Source organism: Syngnathus scovelli, chromosome 1, assembly GCF_024217435.2.
Source record: "Syngnathus scovelli strain Florida chromosome 1, RoL_Ssco_1.2, whole genome shotgun sequence".
Taxonomy (NCBI): domain Eukaryota; kingdom Metazoa; phylum Chordata; class Actinopteri; order Syngnathiformes; family Syngnathidae; genus Syngnathus; species Syngnathus scovelli.
The window spans coordinates 24263057-24278207 of NC_090847.1; the positions used below are offsets into that span (position 1 = coordinate 24263057).

At 46.9% G+C, this 15151-nt stretch overlaps 2 protein-coding genes across 11 annotated transcripts; one reads left to right on the forward strand and one right to left on the reverse strand.

Moving 5' to 3' along the window:
* Positions 1–822: 822 nt before the first annotated feature.
* Positions 823–3915, reverse strand: hdac8 (histone deacetylase 8). Of its 2 annotated transcripts, none has more exons than XR_007486161.2 (11): positions 3686–3915; positions 3563–3615; positions 3373–3503; positions 2987–3128; positions 2805–2917; positions 2659–2736; positions 2470–2578; positions 2165–2337; positions 1746–1840; positions 1454–1549; positions 823–1198 (listed from the first exon to the last, which is right to left on the reverse strand). XR_007486161.2 is itself a non-coding variant. In XM_049741683.2 (11 exons), the coding sequence occupies exons 1-11, from the start codon at positions 3797–3799 to the stop codon at positions 1176–1178; spliced, it is 1137 nt and encodes a 378-aa protein (XP_049597640.1). In that variant the 5' UTR covers positions 3800–3914; the 3' UTR covers positions 823–1175. The 2 variants fall into 2 exon arrangements, 1 of the variants encoding a protein (XP_049597640.1); XM_049741683.2 differs by having other exon boundaries at positions 1454–1559; positions 3686–3914.
* Positions 3916–4652: 737 nt separating this feature from the next.
* On the forward strand, positions 4653–15091 carry phka1a (phosphorylase kinase, alpha 1a (muscle)). 9 transcript variants are annotated; one of them, XM_049741538.2, is made up of 33 exons: positions 4653–4910; positions 5510–5668; positions 6178–6225; positions 6318–6486; positions 6965–7047; positions 7130–7210; positions 7888–7986; positions 8268–8414; positions 8504–8557; positions 8641–8763; positions 8891–8986; positions 9050–9157; positions 9234–9312; positions 9384–9518; positions 9586–9695; positions 9811–9955; positions 10033–10111; positions 10189–10352; positions 11013–11174; positions 11254–11497; positions 11712–11865; positions 11946–12104; positions 12170–12299; positions 12422–12523; positions 12591–12706; positions 12944–12979; positions 13181–13216; positions 13432–13461; positions 13627–13671; positions 13783–13944; positions 14034–14087; positions 14190–14390; positions 14471–15091. In XM_049741538.2, the coding sequence occupies exons 1-33, from the start codon at positions 4833–4835 to the stop codon at positions 14642–14644; spliced, it is 3762 nt and encodes a 1253-aa protein (XP_049597495.1). In that variant the 5' UTR covers positions 4653–4832; the 3' UTR covers positions 14645–15091. The 9 variants fall into 9 exon arrangements, with proteins under 9 accessions (XP_049597495.1, XP_049597470.1, XP_049597494.1 ...); XM_049741513.2 differs by having other exon boundaries at positions 13432–13671; XM_049741537.2 differs by having other exon boundaries at positions 10189–10256; positions 13432–13671.
* Positions 15092–15151: the final 60 nt, after the last annotated feature.

Here is a 15151-nt window from a genome sequence, read left to right on the forward strand (position 1 = left end):
CTCTTTTTCCCGGACATGTCCTACTTTTGAGCGCTACAAAGATGTCTGGGGGCAATTTCAAAATCTTCCGGGATTTTTTCAGACTGCCTCAAACGTAATACCTGTACAGTACATTGTCAATAGAATTGCCACTCCGTTCCGGTTCACTCAATTCCAGATTTTTCTGCATCGTTCGCAACTATGTTCACGCCCTTCTCAAATCTAGTCACTTTGCAACGAAGGAGGGTGGGGTGGCCCGTCTACACCGAGTGTAAATGCACGTTCACGGAGGAGTTGAATCAAAAAATTCCCGTGCTTCCGCCAGAATCGTGATTCTTGCGAAGCTGAGTGCTTGACATGAAAGGCAGGCACTTACATGTCTGGGGCAAATAAATAAAGGTGCCAACGCAAGAGGACTGAAGAAGAGCCCTTTTTGTTTTTCTTCAAATGCACCGATGGCCGTATATATATTTTTTTTTTTTACTTAGTGTACCACTACAAAACTAAAAAATGTCAGTGTACACATGTCTTAGTTAGTGTAAATATGCAATTGCTAGACAGACACCATGTCATTTGTATCATAACATGACAGAAAATGACGCCCCCCCCAATTAAAAAAGACCCCGCCTCCTCCATAAATGACCACGCCCCCTTGCAAAAAAGGTGTCCCCGTTTTCAGAAATTAACCCATGTCGAAGCTGACGTTACACTGCGACCACCCACTAGAGGGCATTAAATACTTGAAATGTTGGAATTTATTGTCAATATCATGCAATATTGGTAGAAATAAATGTTGACACTTTTATGACCGGCTGAAGTAGAAAGTAAAAGAGACCAACGATACACGTTCCAAGTCAACTTTAAAAGTTTCAAAAGACACAATAACATGGGTAAAAGTATTTACAAGTAGCAGTGCAAAATTCTCAGAGCTGTACTGTTCCCATGGGAATAAACCTGCAGGTTGGTTTGAACTCATTCTAAACAAGTACTTGTGGACTCAGTGAGGCAACCGTGTAATTAAAATGCACTTTTATAAAAAGAAATTAAAAAAACAAGAAACAGACACATCCAAACATGTGAATATTGTACAATCCTCTTCAAGGTAGCAGTGTGCCAAAAGTTCCCTAATAACCTTCCGCATTCCATATAAGGCAGACGGCTGAACGAACGCATGCCTTCCATATTGTCTTTGGCTTCTAAACCATATTCTTCAGATTTCCTGAGAAAAAAAAAAAAAGAGAAGCTAACTGGCTGTCCTCCCCAACTAACAGACTGATTAAATAAAATATCACTTGTCTCATTAATTGGTTGATCAGTTTGAATTAATTTGTGACTTTTATATTATTCACATCATACTTGAGCCCCAAAACATTTTCATCACCATCATCATCATATATGGTTCACAAAAGCCAGCTGTCATGTGTGCGTTTCACTAACTCACTAAAACCAGTTCTGCCGATTTCCTCTTACGTACGTTTAATGGTGGCCACGACCTGGTCCAGATGTTTGGCGTCGTTGCGGTCTGGTCGGCAGCTTGGACTGATTTCTAGCGAATAGTCAGGGCCGTACTCTGTAAAAAACTAACAAAAAGACCATAAGCGCTAATTTGGGGCATGAATAGATGGGAGGGGATGGCGATCGGTTAGAAAGTAGAAAATTGAAAATGAAACAATTTGAAGACTATATCACCCTCATGGTTGGCGTTCCATCTGACTGCATTTGCCTCGGACAAGCTTTAGGTTACTTTTGCGTGTGTGACATATTACCTCGTGGTCAGGTATTTCTGAAGTGAGGGTCTTTCCCAGAAGCACTGCTGTGAGGTGGGTCCAGCAGCGGGCTGTGTTGGCCAGATTGTATCCCCCTGGTGGAAAACAATGACATTACTGTTAATAACGTTCTCATGTTGCCCAATATTCACATTAGCGGTTACAAGTAACCATACATAATGCTTTTGAGTTGATTAGTTACTAATGATTAGTATGATGGTAAAGAGTGAAACTTGGTTAAGTAATACATTTCAGATGTAAATTAATTAACACAGGGAACCACTCATCAAAAGTATAAATCACTGGTCATGTAAATATTGACTTTTTTTTAGGTTGCTCTACGTCATATTTATGTGACCAAAAGCTGAATTGCTGCAAGGAAATAGCGCCCTCCTCTGGAGGACCAAGGCAACACTCACCCCCTCCCAGCAGCAGAGTCGGAAGGCGCCACTGCAGCACGTACTGCAGGCACTTGGCCACCCCCGGTGGCGTCATATTAAACGAGCACATAGGATCGCCTGCCATGGTGTCGGCGCCCAGTTGCATCACCACGGCGTCCGGGTTGAAGTGAGCCCGCACGTCAGGCATGACGCTGCGACGGAGACAACGGCGTTAGCGCTCAAGCACTTTTCAGACTCACGACAGGGAGCTTCAATTCAACATAGTTCCACGGCACCGAAGCGATCTTTTAATCTTCCACTTCATTGGCATGGCAGTGACTTGCCTGGAGAAGATTTGGTAATATCGGTCGTCTCGGATGCCGTCCTCCAGAGGAACGTTAACCGTATACCAGCGGCCTTTGCACAAGCCAACATCAGTGACATCACCCGTGCCTACACACACAAGCACAGAAAGTACACGGCTATAACAGAAATGTCACCTGAGATGAATATCACTTACAAAAGGTAGCGACCTGGGAAGAATCCTGGAGAAAACTTGTGCAGGGACACCGTCATGACTTTGGACGTGAAGCTGAAGGCTTCCTCAACACCTGCGTGGTTAACAAAAAGGACAGGAAGTAAAACAAAAGGATCGAAGTATTGCAAAGGTCCTGCGTACCGTCTCCATGATGTAAGTCCACATCGACGTAAAGGACTCTGTCATATTTTTCCCTCAGCTTGAGGATTCCCAAGACGACGTCGTTGACGTAGCAGAAGCCCGACGCTTGGTCCCTGGAGGACAGGGAGGGAAGCGGATGAGAGGCAAGTGGTCACATCGAGCCCCGGAAGAGCGACGCTTACTTCTTCGCATGGTGCCACCCACCGGCCCAGTTGATGGCCACATCGCATGCCTGCTCCAGTAGGCACTTGGCGGCTGTGAGTGTAGCGCCCCCTACTGCTGCCGCATAGTCAAATATGCCCTCCACTACTGGGCAGTCGTAACCTGGAGCAGGATGAATGGATTTTGTGGAGAAAGTGAGGTCGACAAGGTCCCAACTTGCTTCTCCATGTTTATTTACATCTTAAAATGTCTTTAAACCCGCAATCACATCTATCAGTCCAAATCTCAACTGTGCTTGAATTTAATGCGACTAATTTATGCTGCTGAATCACACAACTGGTATTAGGAGACTTTGAAAAAAAATGATTTGGACATTGTTGTTGAACAATTTAGATCAGGTTCTCACCCAGGCCGTAGTCAACCGAGTGCGGGTCATCGTTGTCTCCGTCCTGACTGATTTTGTGAAGATGCTCCAGGTAGAAGTCTGAGTGGAACTCAGCCATATCCTCTATGGTGGCCACACGAGGTTTCACAATGCTGGAGGGAGAACAGTAGGATCCAGCTGATGCCTTCCTAATTGCCCTCATGTCACTTACCTCATATGTTTCAGGAGTCCATAAGCTTCTATCAGTGAGTGGACCATACTCGCCTATAAAAAGGATACAACTATTCTCAAACTGCATTACCAAATACTACACAATGCAAAGATCCAAACTCACCCGGTTCGGCACTTTGGATAAAGAATCGCAAGTTTCAATGTATTCCTGGCTAAAAATATATGCGACTAATCGTTTAGTGGCACCAGCGTCATCGGCGTCCCCTTCACAACTCATATTGTGTGGATAAAATCTACAAGGGCGATAAATAAATATCAAAAATAAAAACAGTCAAGAGCGAGCGGAAAGTATGGCTCGCTTCTGGTGTTACACTGTAAACGTTCCCCCTGACAACTTGAAAAACATTTGTTTTATGTCTTCTCCCGACAAAAAAAACATATCGGAATTAATGCCAGTGTCTTTTTGGTCGTAACTTAATCACTGGAAAATTAAAATGTTAAATATTCGATGGGAAGAGTAAACAAGGTAAAACTTTGTCCCCGGTGGGACATTTTAGAAATGGGGACTCAATTGGGCAAATGGCCTGGAGCATGCTGGGACTGTTTGTAGTTTATAACTTGCGTTTTATACTTGAATGAATGAATCAATTTATTTCGAGCTTAAAAACAGGAAAATGTATCAATAAAATATAAAAGGAAAAAAAAGAAAACAGGACAGTAACAAAACGTCCCAAGTAAATCATAAATAACTTAAACAACAATGGCATATTTGCAAATATTCTTTACGACTTGTAATCCATTTCACATTAAAATTTTCAAATTAAAGCCGTTTCTTTAAATTTTTTATCTTCTGTTCAGATTGCTGCTTATATTTGACATTTTGCCACAACCGATCGGGACATCATTTCCTCTTTGTTTTGTCCTCGCATCGGTAGCGGGTGCGAATGCTTCGGTGTCAGAAATGTCATCACAATGCCATCATAAGTTTATTTTTCATGTATCCCTTATATCTGCAATTCATTTAATAACACCAAATAATAAACATCAAAGTTGATTAGTTTTAGTTTGAAAGTAAAACGTGGCGCTCATTTGTCGTTTATCTTACTTTGAAAGTTCAAACTATATCTATTTATATCTATATATATCCGCTTTTCCCGGACCGCGAGCTTACTTTGGCTCCCCCAGCTGGCTCGCTGTTTGGTCCGAAGTTGACCGTCTTTCTCTCTTTCTGAGCAGCAATGACTTTAGTGCGGGACATTTAGCGAGTTTGTCAAGTGCTTACAAGCGCGAGTCCCACACACGTTGTCGCCATGAGAAGCAGGAGCAACTCGGGCGTGAAACTGGACAACTATGCCCGGATCGTGCAGCAAACTATTCTCCAGCACCAAGTGAGTGTTTCAAACGGTGTAGTATCACAGTAATAAACTTAAATAACAGCCACCTCCCCTCCCTCCATACATTGCCTCCACAAAAGGGAAGTAAGCGCTGTTGCGCAATTCTTTTCACATTGTTAGTATTGACCTAAATGACGTAATTTGCCTCTTCACACATTCATCCATGAACCTGCACTGACAGGTGGTAAAAATGGAAAGGTTTGGCGCTAAACATCTGCTAAAACTATAAGAAGAGCCCATCAGACTCAGTATTTGCAGCCAGTGTTGAATGCTGAAGGAGTTTCCAAGTAAGCTGTCTTTCACACCCAACTCCGGCTTATTCAAAGGCAGATTTTTATTTATTTATTATTCTCAGTAGGATCCCCACATGACAATTTGTGGCAGGCATGTTTCTCCCACACACATTTGAACGGACTAAAAGACACTTATTACAAAATATTTCTTAGTGCCTGTACTCACTCATACAGTTCTCCAAATAAGATGCCATGTGTGCTTGCTTCGATTTGTGAAATGCTTGGATGTCTTACGAATTATTTTTTTTTTTACTAAAACAAGTTGCGAAAAAAAAATCATATGTGGCACGTGCTCCACAGGACCCCGTCACGGGCCTTTTGCCCGGAAGCAGCGAGCAGCCGGACGCTTGGGTCCGAGACAACGTTTACAGCATCGTGTCCGTGTGGGCGCTGAGCCTGGCCTACAGGAAGAACGCCGACAGAGATGAAGACAAGGCTAAGGCCTACGAACTTGAGCAGGTTTGAAGTCAGAAAGCATAAATACTTACTTCATTATTTTTTCAGTACTGCGGTCGCTTGAGATGAAAGTAGTCAGAGCTACGAGATTTTTGTCATAAGAGCTGTCAATTATCCAATGAACCTCCATTGCACAATACCGCCCCCCGGTGGCCAAGGCAAGCATACCGGAAGGAGCAGCACAATGAGCATTAAAGAATGATGAAAAAATTGTTTGAATTCTTTATATTGTATTTAATCACAATGTTAGTCTATATTATATCAAAGTAGAATGCTAATTACTGTGTTTTATCTTAAAACATGTTTTGTATGGTTTTGTAGGTAAGCTAGAACGCATTAAAGGCATTTCCATTCATTCCAATGGGGAGTGATGATTTAAATGTTGTATCCCTAGGTACCACTGTACATTGTCAAAGTGGTCTCGTTAGTTTAAACAACAATGTCTCCAAAAAGAGGGAAAGCCAATTGTCTGTCATTACTGATTGTGTCCTTTGGTTTGTGCGTTTCTGCAGAGCGTGGTGAAGCTGATGAGAGGAGTGCTGCAGTGCATTATGCGCCAAGTGTGTGGGCCCCCCCCCCCTGCGTACAGGAAGCACCACGACATTTTCTGGTCCGCTCTGATCTTGCATTGTAATTTTTTTCTCGCTTGCAGTTGGATAAAATAGAGAGGTTCAAGTACAGCCGCAGCACGTCCGACTCGCTTCACGCCAAGTATAACACCAGGACTTGCGCCACTGTGGTCGGCGATGACCAGTGGGGCCATCTGCAGGTGGACGCCACCTCACTCTTTTTGCTGTTCCTGGCTCAGATGACAGCATCCGGTACGAGCGCGATTCCTACCGTTTCGATGAAATGGACTCAAATAAGCTCTTTGAAATGTGCGCTTGTACAATGATGCAAAAATACGCCCCACTGAAACCATCTTCAGGTAGGTGTAGCATGCAGCTTTCTTCAAAAACAAACAGTTAGCTTAATCTGCTCGCCAAGGTCATTCATTTAAAATTCAAGACTCAAGCTTTCATTTTTGCAGTTTTAGTCGGTCCTAGAGACCTTACAGTCAGTTTCTTGACGTTGTTCTCGAAGTTCCTCTCTCCTGAATTTCACAGTGAGACTTTCTGCGTCACTGAGGTTTGCTCATAATGATTTGGCATGAAGAGGACACATTAGATAATATTCAAATTGGCTTTTTTGTTATTATTACAATGCAACTAATAACACAAGTCAGTTTTCCCAGAGCTTACCTGACCCCGATACAGTTAGTGTGTTTGGGAATGATCACGTTTTTTTTTTGTGTGCCAGGTCTTCATATCGTCTACACGCAAGATGAAGTGGACGTAGTGCAGAATCTCATGTTCTACATCGAAGCGGCTTACAAAGTGGCAGTGAGTGGTGGTATTTTTTGGGCTTTGTTGATTTGTATTCATTTTCGGAGTACTCACAGAGTCTGTTAATGGCTGCTCGCAGGATTACGGGATGTGGGAAAGAGGGGACAAAACCAACCAGGGCATCACTGAGATCAACGCCAGCTCTATCGGCACGGCCAAGGTAAGTCATTGAAGATCGCCCGCCCGCACGTGGTGTCCGGTCGCTCTTGTGACCTTTTTGACGATCTTTAAATGACCTCCTTGCTAGAGAGCAACTAGGGACAGTCAGTCAACAGACTTTCACTGCAAAATAAAATTCAAGTCAACACAATCAAAATTTCAGGCGATAAAGGTTGTAAGATTTTACTGATGTTGCAAAACTTGACATATTGATGTGGAGCCGCGCAGTCAGCAAGGTTCTTGGCCTTGTGGCGATCGAGAGGGATCAGGTTCCCCATGTCTTCCAAGAATGGCTTCACACTCTGAAATAACACACACACACACACACACACACACACACACACAAAATGCATGGTGGCTAAATTAAGATGCTAGGAATCCAGTTTCACAGTGGAATGTAATTATCGTCAAAACATAGTAGCAAGCCGTCCATTTGTTATGACAAAATGTGCAGATTGATACAGATGTTTAATCTTACAACTTTTGGTCTGACCAACCGATTGGGATCTCAAACAGCTGCTTCAATCAAGGAAGTTGTGAGGACAAATTGGAAAAACAGTCCAAGTGTCACTTAGCAGCGCAGCCAAGACACACTCAAAACGTTTGAAATAAAATCACGCCAGTGTCATTCCTCGCTAACTTAAAACACGTCGCTTGATGAATTTCATCCACTTCCAGGCAGCTCTGGAGGCTCTGGACGAGCTGAACCTTTTTGGAGCCAAAGGTGGACCAGGATCGGTGGTCCACGCCCTTGCTGACGACATCCAGCACTGCCAGGTAGTGTTCATGTTAGGTCAGTGGTCGGACTCCCTCTAGTGGTCAGTAAAGGAAGCACAGAATCATGCTCATCATGTTACAGTGGTTACTTGCACTTTTTTTTTTTATTCAGTTCAGAATGTTTATTAAGTTCAGTTTAAATGAATTGAACTTTTTGCATTTAATGTTTTTCAACCATTTGTTCTTAATATTTCGTTAGGTAAAATTTACATACATTGAAGCACTATTGACTTCTATGATAGTGCTAATTGGAGCGACTTTGACTTTCTCCTTGTCATTAGTCCATCCTGACCTCCATGCTCCCCAGAGCATCCGTGTCCAAAGAGGTGGATGCCGGCGTCCTGGCCATCATCTCCTATCCGGCCTTTGCCGTGGAGGACATGAACATCGTCAACATGACCAAGGAAGAGATCATCTCCAAGCTGCAGGTACTCATATCAGGAGCTCCCTTGTGGTTCAATTTTTAAAAAAGAGTAGTCCGATACCTCCCTGCCTGCGTGTGTGTGTGTGTGTCCAGGGTCGCTACGGTTGCTGCAGGTTCCTCCGAGATGGACACAAAACTCCCAAAGAGGTCCAGAGCAGAGAAACAAAAGCTTAAGTAACACGTATGGAGTCGACACCTTTGATTGCCGCCGTCTTTTATTCCACCCTCAGGATCCCAACCGTCTGTATTACGAGTCGGCCGAACTCAAGTTGTTTGAGAACATCGAGTGCGAGTGGCCTCTCTTCTGGACGTACCTCATCCTGGATGGAATTTTCATCAACAGCCCCGAGCAGGTACAGCAGAACCTCGTCTCAGGAATTTGCGTTACCAAGCAACGCTCACTTGTTGAGAGCTTTATCTGCTCTGTGGATCTCTCCCCAAAAAGTTTTTGCGTAATTCTATTATTTGTGCTGCACGCAGGTGCAAGAGTACCAGGACGCTCTGGAGAGCATCTTGATCAAGCGAAAGGACGGAATACGACTATTGCCCGAGCTCTACAGTGTCCCGCCGGACAAGGTCCACCCTTTGACACGCTCCAGTCTGCCACTTTTGTTTTTCATGTTGTTTGTTGTCAAACAGGTGGAGGAGGAGTATGTCAATCCTCACACAGTGGAGAGGGTTCCCATGGGGAAGTGCCCCCTCAAGTGGGGACAATCTCTTTACATCCTAGGAAAACTTTTATCTGAGGTCAGTGTGGCTTTATTTCGCCCCCAAAGATGATGGTGCCATTATGTCGACTTCCTCGAATCGTCCCTCCCCGCAGGGTTTTCTTGCGCCCGGAGAGATCGACCCTCTAAACCGTCGCTTCTCCACCATCCCCAAGCCCGACGTGGTGGTGCAAGGTTAGCACACTCTAATGCGCTGGGCCGGTTCAGCTTGACAGCTGATAGTCACGCCGGCCCTCTGCCGGCAGTGTCCATCCTGGCCGAGACGGAGGAGATCAAACAGCTACTGTTGAAGGACGGCATTAAGGTGGAGACGGTGGCCGACATCCACCCCATCCACGTGCAGCCTTCCAGAGTGCTCAGCCACATCTACGCCCGACTTGGTACGCCCGCAACGGTCTGTCCCACGACATGGAGAGCGGTCGGTGTCTCAACGGCGCTGTGCTTCAGGTCGGAACCCCAGACTGGGTTTGACAGGACGACCCTACAGGAGGATCGGAGTGCTGGGGACCTCCAAGTTCTACATCATCAGGAACACCATCTTCTCATTCACGCCTCAGGCGAGTGCCCAATGGAGCAAAGAAATCCTCAAAAAAGTCCATGTAAAATACTAAATGCCTCCTTTCCTGGTGTTACGTGAAATCCTGAAAAAGTTCTTTCTTCATCGCTCCATAGTTTCTGGACCACCAGCAGTTCTACCTTGCCCTGGACAACAAAATGATCGTAGAGATGCTGAGAACGGAAATTTCCTATCTGTCGTCCAGATGGAGGATGACAGGGAGACCCACCGTCACGTTCCCCGTTTCGCAGACAATGCTGAGTGAGCGCACGGAGACGCTGCCACATGTTGTCTTCCGCGCTTATCAGTTCTAAGGTTGATCCTCCAACGCCTTACAGCCGAAGACCACAGCAACTTGGACCCTGCTGTGCTGGGAACCCTGAAGAAACTACAAGACGGCTACTACGGCGGAGCAAGGTCAAGCTGCCACCGCCGCGCCGGGTGCATCTCCTCACACGTTGTGACACTTCCTCCTCCTCCCATGCCCGCTCCAGGATCCAGACCGGAAAGCTGTCGGAATTCTTGACCACTTCGTGTTTCGCTCACCTCAGCTTCTTGGATGGTAAGGGCTCGTCGGGCAGCACGGAGCACCGTGCCGAGGACGAGTTTGCTGATGCCGACGGCGAGGGATACGTGCATGAGTTGGGCTGTGATGACGGTAAGCAAACGGCAGAGGAGTGATGGATGACGGGTCGCCTCTTTGTCGTTCGACCGGATCCCTTCCGGTCCTTTATAATATGTCCATCCATATGTCAATCAAACAGCACCCGGACCCCATCCCCTCTCGCCACCTCAAGACGATGTCTTCTTCATGACAGCATCGCTTCTCTTTGCTTTCATGGTGGGCTAGCCAAAGGCTTCTCAAACCGACAACATTTATGATGAACAGATCTCTTGACAAAACGTATATACAGGAACTGGCGCATTCATTTTGAAAGTCATGTCAAGCAAATTTGGTTATCCCCATTTGATATTATGACTACCTTGGAGAAATTTGATGAGAAAAAGAATTTATTTCTTTTCAAAAGTGGGCAACATTTTAATCTCATTTAGGGGGTACAGTTTGAGAAACCCTTGTCTGGTGTATGTATGCTTGACATAGTTCTTTCTACCTTGGAAACTGGCCTGCGGGCTTTCTGCTTGGAATTGCTTACACTCCTTTTTCTTTTTCCGCCATCGGCCCAAAACGTGCATGTTAGTGTGTGAATGTCGCCGACATTGTGTCCGTGCTTCAGCGTTGATTAGCAACAGTTGCTAGATATTTCAGTAAAACAACAAACCGCAGCGTTAGTGTCAATGACGACTCCCCCTCCCATAGAGGCTGACGACCTCGCTCAGTACCTGGACCACCTTCTGGCCCATGCCGCCCCCAAGAAGACCAAAGCGGAGGTCGGAGGACTGGGCAAGTTCAAGGCGGCCGCCACCAAAACAAAAGAGATGGTGAGCCTGATGAACAAAGCTCAGGGCCTCAACGTGCAAGGTAGGCAGAGCTGTACAACTTGTCATGCTCAGAGAAAAGCATCGTCACCCACCCTCCTCTCTGCCCCATAACTTTCTAGAAGTCAACATGTACCTGCCCAATAAGCTGTTCCGCTCACATCAGACGTCCCTCAACCTGAATCTTCCGGAATCTCCCACACCTTCACCACTGGTTCAGGTCCAGGAAGTGACGGTCTCGCCTCTGAGCGGCGTGCCGCGGGATGCCAGTGGAGCCGTGGATTACCACGCTCTGGCACACCTCCTGAAAGACACGAGAAATCTGCAGGACCAAGCCGACATCCTCTACATTCTGTTCAAGGACAAGTGAGCTTTGCATCAAACACTGCTGCCTTGAGTTACATGCGGTCCAATTCACCAGTTTCCAGCAGTTAGCAGATGTCCGCCCTTGCGGCTACGAGACCATGACAGGCCACACGTCGCGACTAGTCTACAAAAACACGTGACAGAATCTATAATGACGCCAGCGTATCAGGCGTGCCGCTACTGGCTGTCGTTCTAAAGCTTGTATCCGACGCAGGGGCATGGACTGGGACACCGGTCTGCACGGCAAAGGCCCGACAGTGAGGTCGTTGCTCAGCGAACTGTACGAGAAGGCTGGCGAGCTGAAGCACTGGGGGCTCATCAGGATGATCTCCGGCATGCTGAGGAAGAAGGTGGAGGAGCTGGACTCGGTACGTTTTGGCTTTGGGATTCCCACAAAGCGGTCCAATTATGGTGACTTATTTTGGGTTGAACTCCCCCGCCCATCCAGGCCTGCTCTGATTTGCTGGCCCACCAAAAGCACCTGACGGTGGGTCTGCCCCCGGAGCCCCGAGAGAAAACCATCACGGCCCCCATCCCCCTGGACCAGCTGGCGTCCATCATTGATAAGGCCAGCGACAACAACATCAGCGTGGCTATTCTTACCCAGGTGAGTCCGCAGACCCCCCCTCCCACCACCCGCCCTCGTTCACCGTGGGGCTCCTCCCCTTTCAGGAGATCATGGTGTACTTGGCCATGAGCATCAGGACGCAGCCCAACTTGTTCAGCGAGATGTTTCGTCTCCGCATCGGGCTCATCATCCAGGTCATGGCCACGGAGCTGGCCCAGTCGCTCAACTGCTCCGGTACCGCTTTTTACAGTTTGGCCTTTTGACCTAGAGCAAACTAACACTTTCCTAGTAGCATACAAACATTCAAATAGAGTACCTATGTCAACCCAACTGTTGAGCTTTCCATTTGCGTTTAGGGGAGGAGGCCACCGAAAGCCTGATGAGTCTGAGCCCCTCGGAGCTGAAGAACCTCCTGCACCACATCCTGAGCGGAAAGGAGTTTGGCGTGGAACGCAGCGGTGAGCCCGCCTGTCACCTCAGCTTCGGCGCGGTCGCCTCACTCTCGCCGCGTTTGTCGTCATGCAGTGCGAGACGTTGACAGCGGCGTCAGTCCGGCCATCTCTATCCATCACCTTGGCAACGTGGGCGCCACCAAGAGCGAGCGGGCGGGTATCAGCAAGCTCAAGAGCGACATGAAAATGGTAGGAAGGGAACCTCCGTTAGCATTTCCCGCTTGGTACTTTTCTACAGTTGGCTTGCGGTGTGTGTGTGTGTAAAATAATCATCTGTGATTCACAAAATTCAGCATGTTGGTAATGACTTCAAAAACAGATTCAGGACATCTTCTCATTCCTCAAGTTGCCATACTCTGAAATTCCCTAGCCACCTCGTCCCGTCCGTTCAACCTTTTTCAGCCTTCCCACTTGTTTTCTTTGCAGCTGGAGCACAGGATGTCTTTGCGGGGCCCCAGTCAGGTGAAGATGTCGCTATGCTTGGGTGCTAATTTTCAGAGACAGGGCTCTGTCAAATAATTCCCATCAAGGAAATGATTGCACTTGCGTTCCTGATTTGAGTTTTTAATTAGCGCAATTCCTGGACTTTGGTGGTGTTTCCCCTCACTTCCTTGTGATGGCCACGGATGGGGAGAAGCATGTCATTTGTTGTTTTTGTTGCAGGCGGATCGCAGAGTGTCTTTGACAGACGCAGTCAAGGTGACCCCGTTGAGCCAGGATCGCATACGAGCTGAGACGCTTCATGGGCCAAAGTTTTGGGATACATTCCACTGGCAGAAAATGAAAAATGTGCTCGTGTGAAGTCGCGAGACTAAGAGTTCCTGATTGAGCCGTTCATGAATCGTCCCAAGATTTTGGTCCGTGTTGTGTTGGTGTAAAGTTTGAGGCCCTAAAATGTCTTTCCTCCCTCTTAGCCGGAGCAGAGCTCAACATCCGCTCGCAAGGTGATCATCGCTCAGCCGCCATCGCTATTTATTTATTGCTTGCTAGCTTGCTTGCTTGCCTGCTCGCTTGGGTATACTCCAATTTGCTCTCCTGGCCATTATGGTAGCGTGAATGTGTTGATTGGCGTTGTGGGTTTTACTGCTCTTCCTGCATCTTTTCATCAGAACCTTCGATCTCAGTCACTGGACATCACCAACGTCCAGTCAGGGGTAAAAATTGTTGTCTCGTTGTTCGCTGCGAGAGAAAACTTTTTTTTTTGGTCACGTTGAGGTGGCTCCTTTCTCTCTTACTTACCCGCTTGCTTGCTTCTTCCGCCTCAGAGCTACCGACTTCCTTCCATCGAGTCACTTGACATTCCCGTGAGCGCCTCGGTCGCCAAGGATACGAAACACGGGCAATGGCTGCGCAGGAGGCGCCTGGACGGATCGCTCAACCGCGTCCCGGTCGGCTTCTACCAGAAAGTTTGGAAGATTTTGCAGAAAGTGAGTTGCTAAAATTTCAGAGTCAAAACTTTTGATTTCAGACTTGCTTGATTTGCCGGGACTTTGTTATCTCCCACATTGTCGTGCAGTGTCACGGGCTGTCCATCGAGGGCTACGTCCTCCCGTCTTCCACCACCAGAGAGGTGAGTCTGTCGAGGGTCAGATGTCAGAAGTCATGCGGTCGGAGGCTGACATTTTATATGCAGGAAAGCACTCATGATAGGGATGATGTGAACGATCCCCAGATGACACCCGGTGAGATCAAGTTCTCGCTCCACGTGGAGACGGTGCTGAACCGCGTCCCGCAGCCAGAGTACCGCCAGCTGCTGGTGGAGGCCATCTTGGTGCTCACCATGCTGTCTGATGTGGACATCCCCAGTATCGGCTCCATCGTCCATGCCGAGAAGATTGTGCAGCTCGCTAACGATATGTTCTGCAAAGATCAGGTGGGAAGGCAAGGGCGGCAGCTGTATTCTCGCTCACCTTGCAACCCCCCCTCACTTAGCTTTGGCTGTCATCCCTCCAGAGAGACCTGGGCGCAGAGGAGCACATGCTGGAGCGGGACGCGGCCACCGGTGTGTGCAAGCTGCTGTACGATAGCGCCCCCAGCGGGCGATTTGGAAGCATGACCTACCTGACCAAGGCGGTGGCCGTGTACGTGCAGGACTTCCTACCTGGTGGCTCGTGTGCCGTCCAGTGACTGGGAGCTGCATTTCAAAGTTTATTTATTTCAGTGTTCTTCAAAAAAGCAAATTAAGTGCCTTCAAGGAAATCGATTGTGTGTGGGTGTCTTTTCCCCCTAAAAATTGACAACACTAATATCATAATAAAAATGTCCTTAGGTCAAAGCTCACAGCACATTAAAACAATTTTGCTAAATGCATGGCTGTCAAACAAGGGGGGAGTCATATTGATACCTGTAGCCTCTCTCACAATACTTTAAAAGTCAATTTTTTTTTCCGAGCGTGTAAGGCATGCTTTCATAATGCATGACAGAAAAAAATGAACGTTGAGTGTAGTAGGATTCCATCCAATTTGAAGTCATAATGTAGATAGCAGACATGTTGCAGTAAGACTGTCAAGTTGATTTCATCTCATAATTGGCGTTTAATGTTGTTGAAAAGCAATAAAATGAAGATTATGACCATTTCTTACCTTAACATGTCTTGATTAGAGAAACTGGCGTTAGCTTGTGAAACTGACTGGC

Excerpts from the sequence above, each read along its gene's own strand:
- hdac8 (XM_049741683.2), bottom strand. The coding sequence starts at position 3,799 with ATGAGTTGTGAAGGGGACGCCGATGACGCTGGTGCCACTAAACGATTA. Across the intron at positions 3,504-3,562 it reads GGACTCCTGAAACATATGAG|CATTGTGAAACCTCGTGTGG; the intron begins GTAAGTGACATG and ends TTCTCCCTCCAG. Across the intron at positions 2,918-2,986 it reads GGGTGGCACCATGCGAAGAA|GGACCAAGCGTCGGGCTTCT; the intron begins GTAAGCGTCGCT and ends CCTGTCCTCCAG.
- phka1a (XM_049741513.2), top strand. The coding sequence starts at position 4,833 with ATGAGAAGCAGGAGCAACTCGGGCGTGAAACTGGACAACTATGCCCGG. Across the intron at positions 6,226-6,317 it reads TGCAGTGCATTATGCGCCAA|TTGGATAAAATAGAGAGGTT; the intron begins GTGTGTGGGCCC and ends TCTCGCTTGCAG. Across the intron at positions 12,105-12,169 it reads GCGTGGCTATTCTTACCCAG|GAGATCATGGTGTACTTGGC; the intron begins GTGAGTCCGCAG and ends CTCCCCTTTCAG.